This window comes from Prosopis cineraria, unplaced genomic scaffold (assembly GCF_029017545.1).
Source record: "Prosopis cineraria cultivar Desert tree isolate PC_DT_omini unplaced genomic scaffold, ASM2901754v1 PC11, whole genome shotgun sequence".
In the NCBI taxonomy this organism is placed as follows: domain Eukaryota; kingdom Viridiplantae; phylum Streptophyta; class Magnoliopsida; order Fabales; family Fabaceae; genus Prosopis; species Prosopis cineraria.
Window position 1 is genome coordinate 19,930,070 of NW_026555342.1, and position 15,567 is coordinate 19,945,636.

Consider the following 15,567-nt stretch of genomic DNA (forward strand, 5'->3'; position numbering starts at 1 on the left):
TGGACATTACAAAAGCGGATTTTGAATTTTTTTGAAATTGAAAACCACAAAGGAGATACCATCGGGAAGGAAATTGAGGGATGTTTATTTAGTTGGGGTATTGACAAAGTATTTACAATTACAGTTGACAATGCTTCTTCCAATGACACTGCAATTGCATATTTAAAAAAACATTTGAGGGAATGGAATGGCCTTATATGTGATGGAGAGTATATGCATATGCGGTGTGCTGCTCATATTTTGAATTTGATTGTTTCTGAAGGATTGAAAGAGATGAATAAGTCCATTGAACTCATTCGGCATGCAATAAAATTTGTTAGATCTTCTCCGGCTAGGCTACGTAGATTCAAGGAGCTCATAGGAAAGCAAAGAATTGATTCAAAAAGTCTACTTAGTATGAATTGTCCCACTAGGTAATTTTAATTATTGTTATGAATTGTTAATTTATATTTACTTTTCTAATATTAATCGAGCTTTTTTTATGTTGTTATGTGGAATTCAACATATCTGATGTTGGAAAATGCTGTGAAGTTCATTAAAGTTTTTTATCGGATTGAAGAAGAAGATGAAGATTACAATGAATACTTTAAAAAGAAAGTTGAAGAAGAACCTCCTAGTCCATATGATTGGGGTGTTGCAAAAGAGTTTATAGTCTTTTTGAAGCTATTTTACTCTATGACATTGAAGTTTTTTGCATCAAATTTTGTGACATCTAACACATGTTTCCAGCAAATAGTTGCAATGCAAACTAAGCTTAAGACAAGTGCAACTAATTCTAATGCTCTATTGGGTGACATGGTGAGAAGAATGCAAAGTAAGTTGGATAAATACTGGGGTAAGGCAGATAGCATGAATTCATTGTTGGTGATAGCAGTGATACTAGACCCTAGATACAAATTTAAATATGTCCAAGTTGCTTTGGAAAATATGTATTCTGAGCTTATACAACGTGAGCTGGTTACAAAAAATATCATGGATGTCTTGTATAGCTTATATGGTGAATATTCAAAGGATGTCTTTGATAGTGAAGCTTCTCAATCTCAAGCAAGAGCAGAGCACGGTGATGACAATGTTAAGGAGAATCAAGATTCAATTCCTGATGATGATGTTTTGGCGGTCATAGATGATGAAACAATGAGACAATTCTATACAATTGCAAGCATTGAACGCCAAGAGGAAAAAAATTCGGAGGTGGATGAATATCTTCACGCTAAGTTAGTTGCTTCTCGTGATCCAAAGTTTGATGTTTTAGCTTGGTGGAAAGTGAATGCTTTCAAGTATAAGGTCTTGAGTTTGATTGTACGTGATGTGTTAGCTTCACCTGTCTCTTCAGAATCTGCTTTTAGTACGGGAGGTCGAGTACTGGATACTTTTAGGAGCTCCCTCTCTGCAAAAATGGTGGAGGCACTCATTTGTGCTCAAAGTTGGCTTTCTCAACCTACTTTCAAATTGAAAGAGCTTGATGTTGATAATTTTGATGAGTCTGACAATCTTGTTATTGGTAATTTCATTAACATTTTTACTTTATATTACTTTACATTGTTCAAATATTAATGAATATAATTTTCTTAATTTGTTTTGTAGAGGAAGAATCAGGGGCTCAACGTTCAACCGTCTCTAGTGATTCTAAAGATGACGATGACGATGACGACGATGACGATCCAATGCAAGATTAAATATGTGATGGATTGTTTTGTTGCCTTGTTGGCTTGTGAGTTGTGACAAGATTATTTGTGTTGGATTGGCTTTTTGCTTGTGCCTTGTGGCAAGACCATTTGTCAAATTGTATGGTTACTTTGATTTGATTAATGTTGTATTTTGAAGACTGATGATGCTTGGTGCCTTGGATGACTGTAATATGTAACTGCTAATATTAGAGTTTATTTCCTTTGATGATGGTGATATTTGAACTATTTTTAGGTAGAATTACAAGAATTTTAAAGCATAGAATATTTTTTTATTTTAAAGCAAATTGAGGGCTGTTTGTCCAAAACGGGCTGGTCAGCCCGCCCAGACCCATTTGCAGCCTGCCCAGCCCGTTTTTAAATGGGCTGAAACGGGCTGCAAACGGGTACGGGCTGACCCAGCCCATTTTGGACAAAACAGGACGGGCTACGAGCAGCCTTACGAGCCAACTCGTCCCGCCTGTTGCACAGCCCTAATTTTAACTAATCATTTTACAAACCCATGTCAAAAATTATCAGAAAATAACTTGAGTGTTCTAAACTTTAATTGTTATACTTATATCTAGTGGCATGAATAAAGATATATACTACAACAATTTTTTTTTTTGCTTTAGGGAACATTTTTTTTCATAGTAGAGTCCTACCAGTATTGCCTAATGTGAGCATAAACAATATTTTTCATACATTGCTATTGATCCCTAATTTTTTTTGGCAAAACTATTGATCCCTAATTTAAGCAACAGATCTTTGGCAACATTTGAAATTTGTTCTCTAAAATAAAATATGCAATAGTTTTCAAGTGTTGAAACTTTCAAAACTTATTTGGCACCATTAGTATATAGGCACTTTCATCGCACGTAAGATTTCAAAACTGTTATTTATTCAAGAGTCAATATATAATTTAAACTCTAAACTATAGGTTCGGGGATAATTTAAACTTTAAACTTTTAAAAGGTATATTTTAAATCATAAACAATTAAATTTGGGGCACTTTTATTCTCACCATTAAGTTTAAACAAACATTCATCAAATTAGAACCTAATGTGTGACTTTCACCAAATGAAGGTAAGAGAGAGAGGGAGAGCGTGATTTGGTGAAAAACATTTATTAGGCAATTTTAAAAAAACCAACGGACATTTGTTGAAATTTAACGGTGGGTTAAAATTGCCCCAACCTTAATTGTTTAGGATTCGAAATGTACTTTTTAAAAGTTTAGGGTTTAAATGCCCTTGGACTTATAATTCAAGGTTCAAATTGCATATTAACCCTTTATTCTAATAAACACTAAAAAATTAAATGTTACTAATAAATCTTTTTCTTCATAACATTTAAAAACTGTTGCTAGTTGTTTTGTAGTAATTTTTTTTATTTTTGATAATTGTTCTATATATTTTTATTTATTTTTTTAATTATTTATTTATTATTTTGATAAATTTAAAAATTATATATATATATATAGGTCATGTTTGAAGTGTGATTAGAGTCATCCCTTCTTTTCAAGAGGATATCAATGTTCAAATCCTAGGCGAGAAATAAAATATTAAATTTTAGTTATTTAATGTTTTCACAACAATTTTTAAATCTTGTCTGTATTTATATTATAAGCAACAGGCAAAATATATTGCCCATTCTTACCCAAACAAGTTAAACGTGTTGCCTATTTCAGTATTACAAAACCATTGCTTATTGTCTTACTATAAGCAACAATTTTATGATTTGTGCCTAATTCAAAATATGGAAAAAAAAAAACATTACTTTAGACTATAGGTAACGATGACATGTTATATGCTCAAATACCATTGCTTATACCTATAGTCTATAGGAAATGGTTTTGTATCCTGCTGCAACGGTTTTTGACCATTGTTAGAGATAAAAAAATTGTAATGATAAAAACACATAATTAAGAAAAACTATAATAATATAATACCCCAGCATTTTTAGAGATGATAACTATACTGGCAAGCATTTAGCATGTTCGAACCTTTAAAAACATATATATTATTATATTCCTTATTTTTTTTCATTTGAATTCATGCTTTTCCCTCCTAATATGTAGAGCATGTAATTAGAAACTAAAATATGAAAACAACATGTCATAAATAAATACACTTAAAGAGATCAAGTGATGATGCTACAGGTACAGGGCAGCTAAGGTTCTGTTGCGTTTCGTCTTAGTGTTTATCTTCTTTTTTCCCCTTCTCAACACACCCCACCCAAAAAAAAAAAAAAAAAAGATCAAGTGATAAAAGAGATGAGTTTTCGAGATTTCAAACTGATTTTTTTTTTTTTTAAGAAAAAACAGGGAGAGAGAGGGGCTGGTCATATACGGTGTTTTGCGTTTGGCCATGGGTTGAATTCACGAACAATGTATGTGCATATACTTCAAGGTGGCCTATATATTCTAATTACAATATATGAGCGTAATGTGAGTTTACTAATCATCAATGTCAATATAATATATAAATTAAACTAATTTATTAAATTTATCAATGTGGTATTAATATGAAAATTAATTATTTATCATCATCTATTATTTACTCTGCATTGAAGTAATATCATTTTTGGCCTTGAACAAGGTGTATATATAATTTGTTTAAATTTTATGTTAGTAAAAGTAGTTTCGGTGTAAAGGGAAAAATATTTTTTTGTCAATAAAAAATATCCAGGGGTGAAAAAAAAAAGACTTGACTTGAGAATGAATGGGACATCACTACAGATTTGGTCGTTTCTGTGCTACTCACGCGGTGTTGATTTACTTTTTTTTATAAGGATTTATTTCTTATTTTAATATAATCATGTCATTTACACCAACATATACTAATTATAAGAGTTTAACAGTATTTTTACTTATTTCTTTAACCTTGTGCTTGTAATATTAGTATGCTTTTATTGAGAGGCATAGAGAAGGCTACATATAGAAAGTTTTGACTGGTAGGAAGTTGAATGAAATGCCGTAAAGTAGAATCGCTGGAGACGTCAACTGCCAAACAAAATGGTATTATTATGAGTCCTACATTGAGAAGCCTCATAAGTAAAGTGAACTTTATAAGATCAAGGGGACAACATGCTTTGATTGTGAAGAATGTTTTAAATTTTTGGAGAAAAATATATCTTGATAATTTTTAAATATTGATAAAATTCAATAATTATAATTAAAAACTTATTAAATTAGTAAGTTTTAGCCACTTATAGATTCCAAATTCCAAGCTTTCTCTTTATAAGATTTGCATTCAAGATCTTAGTCAAATCCCATATGTTCATACTCAAATTATCAAATTAGGCGTCTAGAAAAGTAAAGCGCACTCCTTGGATGGTGGATAAATATGACTGTGAATGCTCCTCACGCGTTGTTGACTTACTTTTTCCATTATTAATATAATTAATTCATCATGTACGCCCCCATGGGTGTTAATTATAAGAGTTAAAGCACATTTTTACACATCGACTATTGATTTTTTTTTTTTTTGGCCAGACACCAACTATTGATTGAAGCAATGTTATCTCTCAAATATTAAAATCGTTACAATGTTATTCCTTGATTAACGATATTTATATTGGCTGTTAACTTGTATCAATTTTGGCTTAAGTATTTTTGCTGTTAGGGTGTTCGCTACTTATAAGTTTTCTGGAGATTGTTCGAGCGATATTGTGAAATTATTATTTTTGGCCGTTTGCATACGCATCTTACATCCGAGTGAGATTTGTATCATTTCCATATCTTTCCTAAACACATCTCTCCATACCCAATCACATCTATCCATTTAATTATTCATTTGATTTACTAGCGTCAAATCGCTATTTATGGCATCATAATCTCAAGGCTCCAATTTACAGGTCTTTCATTTTTAATTTATATAAGTTATTAAATTCAATATTTTTTTAATGTGGGACTTTTCACATAGGTTCAATTCCTCTCACACTTGGACAGCCAATCAATCTACCCTGATGCATGAGTCTGCAAGCTCTCTATACTAAATATGCCACAAACATTGAATCCCTACTTTAGGACTAGTCCTATATGAGACTCAAAAAGTGTGACACATAGAAGTCCCTGCTGCAATCAAGGTTAGTCCCATTTTGGCTTTAAATGTGTACACAATGTGAGTAACATGAGTTTACTAATCATCAATAGATCATAAAAAATTTAAAAAAGAGAGTTCATCAATGTGGTACTATTAATATGAGAATTAATTAATTAATTAGTATTATTTATTTACTTTGTGTTGAAGTAATATCATTTTTGCCCATAAATATTGTATACAATTTTTTATAAATTTTATATTTTACAACAGTAAAAGTAGTTTTGGTGGAAAAAGATAAAAAGACTTTATTATAAAAAAATGTTCCGGGGTAGAAACAAATTATATACTCCCTTTGGGCCAAAATATAGTACATTGGTAATTAATTCACTGTTATAAAAAAATATTAATTGAAATCTTAATTTGTTAAAAAAATTTGCACCTTTTCAATTATACCCTCATTAAATATCCTATATAACTGCATTGATAATGATAATTAATCAAAATTCCAAAGCATCATTTTTTCATTTAAAAAAATAATGAATGAAATAGGAATATAGTTAAAAAAATATTATAAAAATTACCTAATACCTTATATATTGAATTAAGCAAGGCTTCTAAAAGATGTTTTGTATTTGGTTTGGAGGTATGCAATTATACCTGACTACGGAATGTACAGGACATCGCTACAGATTTGGCCGTGTTCGTGCTCCTCACATGGACTTGATTTACTTACTTTTTTTTATGTTTTGGGTAAATGGACTTGATTTGCTTTTCATTACAACTAAAGTATATTTGTGATCTTCTTAATTTAATTATATAAGATTTTAATTTGGTTTCTTAATTTCTGTTAATTTTATAAATTATATTTTCAATCTTTTAACCCTAATACTGTTAGTTCACATGATTATTTTTTGTGCCAATTATTTTTTATTAAAAAATTAAATTTAATAGATCAACATTTGAGAATATTTTATCAATATTTATAAATTTAATGTAAAAAAAGTTTGTGATGAAACTAACGGTATTAAGGTTAAATGACTGAAATATATTTTATAAATTTAAGGAACCAAAATAAAATCTTTTATAAATTTTAAATGATTAAAAGTATAATTTAACCTTTTATTTCTAATATAATTAATTTCCCATAATGTACGTCTCCAATTATATTAAGAGAATGGGATAAGAATATGAGAGAAACGATAATAATTATTATACATTGTGTTTGGGATATATATGCAAAATCTCAACCACCAAACTTGTAAGTCGAACAAGAGACATTGCATGATCCTCCCACCTTGAAGCAAGATATCCTCTCAATCATGAAATTGTTGAACTCAAAAAGAGTAATTAGTGGTGATGGAATAATCGACGAAGCAGCCAGACCCACAGGGAAGGCTTCAATTGAGAGTAGGTCATATTTTTAATTAAGAAATGTAATTTACATGTTAAAATTTCTTCTACTTCTCTTAATTAAAATGCACTTATTAGAATGTAATTTATATTCTTTAATAAAATTATAAAAGGATAACTAGAAAGATTGGGTTACGTTTGTATATCTGAAACACGCATAGATTTGAATTAATTAGCTCAAACAAATATATAGAGGAACCAAGTTTTTAATAGAGATCGTATTATCTTTTAGTTTATAATTTGGGCTAATCTCAGGAATTGGTGAAAACATCTTGATAACTAATAAATAACTAACTTAAAATTTTCACTGCAAGAGTGTTTTTTTTTTTCAAATAAAAGAATGGTTCTTCGAAATTTAAATTATTAATTATCGCATTATTATACACAAACAGACACTCGCTTATGTATTTTGCTAATGTTGGTTCTAAAGTTATACTAAATAATTCCGAATCATGGCTGGGTTAACGTTTTCTGAGGGTTAGAAATTTTTCTAGGACTGGCCTTTTCTTTCTTCACAAATAGACTTATTAATATATATTTCAGATCTTGTATATTAGTTTTTTAAAAAATTATAATTTTCTAAAAATAATATATGCGACCTTAAATTATAAAAAATAGTATATTTAAGTTTTAGATATAAAGTTAAAATGACGAATACATAAATAAACTGCATTTCATTAGCTTCTTGTGGACTTCCACGTTAACTTGGAAGTCAAAGTTTTTCTTTTCTTAATTTCTTTCGCCTTAGACTTGGAAATCATTGCTTATTTCTGAGAAATTTTGTGAATTGAAAACAAAATTATGAGAGGGTTAGAAAATTTGAAGGGATTGGCTTTTTTTTTTATAAGCAGACTTAAGAAATTTTTTACATATTAATTAATTTGTTTTTTTTAAAGTATGATATATAATATAAAAACTCAAATATGTAATATTAAATTTGAAAGGATTAGCCTTTGCTCTGATAAGTCTTTGGAAGGTCGGAATCAACCCACTTAAACTTTTTTTTTAACATAAAATAGTTATATATATATATAATGAAAATATATAAATATTTTTATATTAAACTCAAATATCTTATATAAATATATAAAGGCCGGAGTATTTTCTTATTTATTGCGACATTGGATAGGGGCATTGATTATTAGACACATGAAAATTTGGCATCTCACATTTAAAAGGATTAGGTGAAGAAAAACGAATATGGAACCATTAATATCGTCTAAATTTAAAAATAAGTCAATGTTAGTAGGCGAGCAGACTTGTGAAAGAGTTGTAAGTCAATATCAGTATGCGAGTAGACTTGTGAGACTTGGAAGTAATTAAAATATATGATGACGTTTTATTTGTAAATATAAAAATTTGAATTATAAATTTCAGAGTTAAGGTTATAAATAGGATTTTCATTTTTCATGTTGTTCAATAAATAATTAAAATACTTTTTCACTATAACAAATAAATTAATAATTTTTTATTTTGTGAGAGTTGAAATTTTGCTAGAACAGGCCTTTTCTTTCTTTACAAACATACTTATTGTCACTACTTTTTGTCCCCAATATCTCGTGGAAGAGAATTTTTGCTGTTAGTGGAGTCTATTCTCTATACTTACAAAAAGAAAAAAAGAATAGTAAAAATCTTGGAAGCATTTATATTAGAATCAAATATAAGTTATTTTTAAGGGATATTTAATTTATATTATTATAATTATCATTTTAAAATACATATTCTTAAATAAAAATGGGAATAGTTACATAAAGAATATCCAATTCTTCCAAATTTCTTCAGAAAATATAATTCGTTAAAAATTTCTTAAGAAAAATTATTATGTCATTAATGTATTTTCTTCTAAATTCGGGCTAATTATGTAGACATTTTTGTGGAAAATCGAAAGTATTAGGTGAAGAAACAATCAAAGCAATAAAAGGCACCACCAAGAGTGTGTGTGTGTTTTTCTTTTAAGGAAAAAATTCCCGAAGAATTTTAAAAACTTCAGCGATCAATTTGGTAATGTCCAGAATAATATCTGAGAAGGGTCAGAAATAATGGTTTATTAATTAGTTATATTACTTCTTAGAAATAATGGCCCCGAATAATCGTTTATATTTTCCAATAGCATATATAAAAAAAAAATATTTTTTTTCTTTTCTTTTGGAGGCCTTACAAGGACGGGGAAGGGGTGGAGATCGTTCAAATGTGAAATTTCTCAGCAATATTCAGAAGCCAATCCCACTAAAAAATGCCATCAATATCACCTAGCCATTTATTCAAGAATCTTTCATCTTCCTTGATCTCTCTCACTATTGCTGAAGCTGGATTGCAAGGGCATTTGGGAGATGAAATCTTTTGTTTTCCACATATTCAGGAGATAGTTTGGCATTTAACAAAAATCTCACGGGCTATCTTCCAAAATCTAATTGGAGTAATTCCCTCCAGGGATTAAATCTCGCGTCATGCCAATTTACGGGGGAAATTCCGAAATCATTTTGGAACCACACACAACTTATTGAGTTAGAACTCTCTAACAACGATTTTGTTGGTCAAGTCTCACCATCACTTTCAAATCTTCAAAACCTCACTCGTTTAAGTTTATCCTCAAATAATTTCAATGGTCCATTTCCATCTTCAATTTCAAAACTTAGAAATCTCGAGTATGTAGGTTTGGATGATAATGGCTTCCAAGGACATCTTCCAAATGAAAAAACTGGATTTCCACTTTTAACATATTTGTACTTGCACAATTTCTCACAACTTTTTCACAGGAAGTGTGCAGTTGCATCACATGTCATTTAAATATATGCAGTGCTTTGAATTGAGTAACAACTCCATTCAAGGAGAGCTTACTGCTTCTACTTGCAATGCTACCTCACTTGGATTTCTAAGCTTATCCCATAACCACTTCACCGGCACCATTCCACACTGCATCAGTAGCTCACTTGAAATTTTGAACTTGTCTCATAACAAGCTTGCCTTCCTAAAGTTAACAATTTTGGATCTGTTGAATAATAACTTTAGAGGTCTTCTACCTGCAACATTTTTCAAATTTTTTAAAGCTATGAGAAATGCAAATGAAGGAAAATCCAGCTTGCGCTACATGGGTTATGGAAATGGCTCCATGGGAATATACCAAGACTCCATTGAGGTAATCATGAAAGGATTGGACACTTATTTAGAAAAGATCTTGATTGTTTTTACAACAATTGATGTATCCAACAACGTGTTTGAAGGAAAAATTCCACAAGTTATTAGAGAGCTTGGTGCATTAAAGGGACTCAATTTTTCACATAATCAGCTATCCGATGCAATTGCAAGCTCGATTGGAAATTTGAGGAAGTTGGAATCCTTGGACTTATCATCAAATAAGCTCATAGGAAAAATTCCTCCACAATTGGCAAGTCTTGACTTACTTGGGTACTTGAACCTATCACACAACGAGCTTGAAGGATGCATTCCTATGGTCCCACACTTTGAAACATTCTCAAATGATTCCTTTAAAGGAAACAAGGGCCTGCGTGGATTTCAACTTGACATTCCATGCATCACTCATGAGAAAAGTCAACCACCGCTGTCAAGTTCAAGTTCTGAAGCTGAATTTTTTGAATTTGGATGGAAACATATTTTGCTAGGGCATGTATGTGGAGCCTCATTTGGAGTATCAACGTTTTAGGTTGTGATTTTCTCTGGAAAACCCCATTGGATTGCAAATATGGTGAGGGATCTCTTAAAAAGGACGAAGAGAAGGGTTTACAGGTGTCGCACTTAGCAACCTCTTCTACTTTCTTCATGTTAAAATTGTCCTTTTTTTCTTTGGTTGTATTAATAATATTCATGTTGTTTTAGTTGATATTCATAATCTTATAATAAGTGAGTTCAGGAAAATCACAATAATCATGTTTTATTCTGCTTATATATATATAAGATAAGCTGAAATTGATCGTTTTTTGTTTAATTTATTGAAATGAAGACAGTGAAATGTGTAAATTACTTCGAAACGGCACCAATGCCCTTGTTAACGAGTGTTTACTTGTATCGTTTAAAAATTAATAATATTCTTAAAAATCAAACAAATCTTTAATTATGAAAATATTAATTTATGATTTATTTATGATGACTAATATATATTATCAAAATAATAGTAAAATATATATATTTATTGTGAACCAATGTTTACACATTTGTACGAGCAAATTACATGTAGCTTTCCAATTATGAGGTGAAGGCCTTTCAACTAATTTTTGCATGCATGTGGGTAAAACAAAATAAATTCATAAGTTAGGTTCAGAACAATTCCAAGGGAATTGTTGGTTGTGGAGGGAATGACAAAATAAATTCAACTGTATCTCCATTTGAAAAAAAAAAGGATTATAGATACTCTTAACGTTATAGTTTAAGGATAAAATGGTCTTTTTATCTTATTGTATTTAAATTCTTGTGGCATAATATAGCCTTTGGCCCCAAAACTTCTCAAATTATAAATAGCATTAGGTTTAACTACCGTCAAAAGAGAAAATCAGAATCTCCAGTCCATTAACTAAAGTTTATTTTTAATATATGAACACATTTTTTAGATTTAATTAATCATTTTTTAAGCCTATCATCTAGAATACATACTTTATGTACGTACCCTGGAAGAATATTCTATCTAAGTAAATGATCAATCTTGTGTATTGTGTGTTTTTAACGACCCTCATCCTCTTGAGAAGAATACTCATGAACCAACAAACACATCGACACGGTACTTTAAAAGGTGGTACCCAGTCTTTCAAACATAAAAGCTTGTATTTATATGTGAGTATATATTTGTTGCGGCATGTGAGAAGGGGTATCGAATTGATGCATGAAGCATTTCAAATCACAATAAAATCTGTTCATGTCATCCAAAAGCCCAGTTAGCCTGACGCTGCTCGAGCCACATAGGGGCACATCGGGCTGGGCTTCAAACTGGGCAACAAGAAGGGGTCAAATTTTGCCTTGCCCTGCTAGCCTGAGCATGTCTTTTTAGAAAAAAAAAATATTTTTATGAATAATATTTATTTTGTGATATTAGTTTTGGACTAGAGTTATCATGAACTATATTATTTTTATGATCTTTTTGAACATGTCTTATCAATACAATTTTTTTAATGTCTTTCAAAATTTAAAATTTGTTTTCAACTTAATATTATTTAAAAATAATTGTGAGTTATTGATCATATGTAATTTTAAAAATAATACTTTTGATTCTAATATTAGTTTTATAAAAAATATTTTAAATGTTAAAAAATATTTTTTCTTAAAAGAAATTTTTTGTATTTATTTCAAAAAAAATATCTATAAAAATATTTTTAGATCAATTGAGCAAAACTCAGCATGAACACTCAGGCATCGGGCTAGCCTATGTTGCACATTGAGCTTGGCACCAAGCAGGGGTGATGGTCGACCTAACCTGCCAACATGTAGCCCTTCACACATGCTCAAACAGCGCGCATGGAATGGTGAAAACTTTGAACGGTTAAGTCTTTATTGGATGACTTGTAAGTCAATGTTTATATGCATGTAACTTTTGAATTGCACATCAATATTAATTTGCTCACTATTTTATACCGTGTTTGTGTTTTTTTTCCCCCAACCTCGGCACAGAAATTAAATTAAATGGTTCTCAGTCATGGATAAGGTAATGACCTGGAAATAACGTTGAGATGGTTAGAAAATTCGCTATGGTTGGCCTTTTCTGTACTTAGGAATAGAGCAACAATTTATTTATTATTATTATTACTACTACTAATACTTTTTTCTTCAAATTTAAATTCTCAAATTTGTAATATTAAGTTATACAAAAATACTCTCTCTGTTCAAAAATATAAAATATTTTTTAAGAGGTTGAATGTTAAAAAATATAAGATATTTTTAGTTTTTCAAGGTATAATCATTACATTTTTTAAAAGTATCCCTATTGAATAAATCACTTGATATTTATTTTAGGATAAGACACTCTATTAAAGAAGAGTAAATATGAAAAGATAGAGTTAATTTGAAGATAAGTAACTATTTTATTGGTGGTAAGATTTGATTAAAAACGTCTTATATTTTTTAATGGAGGAAGTATATTGCAGTTTTTTGGCATGCTTAAATGTGTTGTCAAACTAGGCCTATGGAATATTAATTGCAAACTTTGGAAGCAGATATTTAGTTAGAATGTAATTATAATAGAGATATTGCTTTATTTATGAGAGATTTTTTGGGAAAAATTCGCACAGTTGGAATGACATTCCATTATTAGGTGGAAAAACGAAACAAAAAGACATGGAAATGATAAGGTGAAGAAAAATCACTGGCAAGTCTTGACTTTTCTTGGGTATTTGAACCTATCACAAAATGAGCTTGAAGGATGCATTCCTATGGTCCCACATTTTGAAACATTCTCAAGTGATTCTTTTAAAGGAAACAAGGGCTTGCATGGATTTCAACTTCACATTCCATGCGTCACTCATGAGAAAAGTCACTGCCACTACCCAGTTCAAGTTCTGATGCTGTGTTTTTTGAATTAGGAAGGAAACCTGTTGTACTAGGGTATATATGTGGAGCCTCATCCGGAGCATCCATGTTTTGGGTTGTGATTTTCTCAAGAAAACCGCGGTGGATTGCAAGTATGGTGAATGATCTTCTAAGGAAGTGCGGGACAAGGGTTAATGGGCGTCGCACTTAGGAACTTCTTGTACCTCCTTCATGTCAAATTTGTCCTCTATATTTTGGTTGTATTATATAATAATTAATAATGTTCATGCCGTCTTACTTGTTTTCAATAATCTTGCAGCAAGTGAGTTCAGGAAAATCATATCAATCATTTTTTATTCTGCTTATGATGACCTGAAATTAATTTTTTTAATTTTATTGAAATATGGACCCCGAAAAAATGACTAATTTACTTTGAATCAGCAGGAGCAATGCACCATTATTCTTCTCCTTCCGATTGAAATGTTACGAATGTTTTCTTGTATCCTTTAAAAAATAATAATATTCTTAAAAAATAAACAACTCCTTAACTGATAAAAATATTAATTTATGACTAATTTGGGATAACTAATATGTATCATATTAGTAGTAATGTATATTTATTGTGAGCCAATGGTTACATTTGCACGAGAAATTTATATGTTGCTTTCCAATTATGAGGTGATGGCTTTTCGAATAGGTGATAACAATTTTTACGTTATATTAGTGGTATCACACACATCTCAGTTATAATTTTTTTGAAAAAGAAAGATTATTTTAAAATTTTAGAGAAAATTTTGGCCATTCACATGATCAATAATGTACAATAGATATGTGTCTTTTTTTTCAGATGAAAATTGGGTCGGCATCACAGAATTTGTACAACAAGGGTTATTATAGATTTCTAGAAGGACAAGAAAATTCATATTGATTGGCCCTTGCGGTACTAATTGTTGCATGCATGTAGGTGAAACAAAACAAATTCATACAAGAGGTTCTCTAAATATAAATATCATTATATTTAACAACTGTCAAATGAGAAAATCAGAATCTCAAGTTCATTAAATACTGAAGTTTATATTAAATATAGGAACAAGTTTTTTTTTTAGATTTCATTAATCATTTTTAAGCCTATCATCTAGAGTTTGTACTTTATGTGCATATCCTGGAAGAAGATTAAACTAAACCCTAAACCCTAAGCTTCTATCTAAGGATCAATTTTGTGTGCACAATAGAAGTTGTAATTATTTGTTCCATTCTAACTATTGCCAAATGAAAAATAGTTATTGTTCAAACTAAAGCAATCATAACTATTTATAACACTTGAACTTTTGAATAAAAATTTTATATAAAAAAAGTTATAATTACTTGTTTCACCCAAAGTCATTGTTAAAAAAAAAAGTAGTTGTTATTTAAATTAAAATAGTCATTAATATTTACTTTTTTTATTTTAAACTGGAGATATTTTATTTATTTTATCAAAAATCATTAATGCTAGAATGTCCCTAAGAAATTAAAAAAAATTATGATATTTTGTGAGATCTTATTGTTATCTGCATATTTTAAAAAGATTTTCCTGTCATTTCCATTTTTTTTTTATCAATCTCACATTACTACAAACATTGAATGGTCGAAACTTGGGCCTAATAATGGAAACGATATAAACAATGTCGTGAGCTCGAATCAAGTTTTTTGGGCTGCCTCTAGACTAGCATAATGGGGCCTTGTTGGAATTCATTTGCTTTTATCACATTAATAATCAACGATTCATCGTAAAAGAATTATTACTTTATTTCCAAACTATCACTTACTGGGTTATTTCAATTTCTAATTGTATCAAGAAATCAACTTCCTCAGAAATTTATAATAGACCGCTTGCTTTATTTCTTTTAACATCCAAGAAATCTATTTTTTTAAAAGAATATAATATCTGTAATAATAAAGACAAAAATATCCTTTTGGAAAAAAAATATATACATATAATA

At 29.8% G+C, this 15,567-nt stretch overlaps 2 protein-coding genes across 2 annotated transcripts; both read left to right on the top strand.

Moving 5' to 3' along the window:
- The first annotated feature begins 489 nt into the window (after positions 1 to 489).
- Positions 490 to 1,676, top strand: LOC129286275 (zinc finger BED domain-containing protein RICESLEEPER 3-like). The gene is made up of 2 exons (XM_054922271.1): positions 490 to 1,501; positions 1,585 to 1,676. The coding sequence occupies exons 1-2, from the start codon at positions 490 to 492 to the stop codon at positions 1,674 to 1,676; spliced, it is 1,104 nt and encodes a 367-aa protein (XP_054778246.1).
- Positions 1,677 to 10,166: 8,490 nt separating this feature from the next.
- Positions 10,167 to 10,778, top strand: LOC129286276 (receptor-like protein 33). Its single transcript, XM_054922272.1, has one exon. The coding sequence runs from the start codon at positions 10,167 to 10,169 to the stop codon at positions 10,776 to 10,778; it is 612 nt and encodes a 203-aa protein (XP_054778247.1).
- The last annotated feature ends 4,789 nt before the right edge of the window (positions 10,779 to 15,567 follow it).

Coding starts and splice junctions, on each gene's coding strand:
- LOC129286275 (XM_054922271.1), top strand. CDS start 490: ATGTGGAATTCAACATATCTGATGTTGGAAAATGCTGTGAAGTTCATT. Junction 1,502..1,584: donor GTCTGACAATCTTGTTATTG/GTAATTTCATTA, acceptor TTTGTTTTGTAG/AGGAAGAATCAGGGGCTCAA.
- LOC129286276 (XM_054922272.1), top strand. CDS start 10,167: ATGAGAAATGCAAATGAAGGAAAATCCAGCTTGCGCTACATGGGTTAT.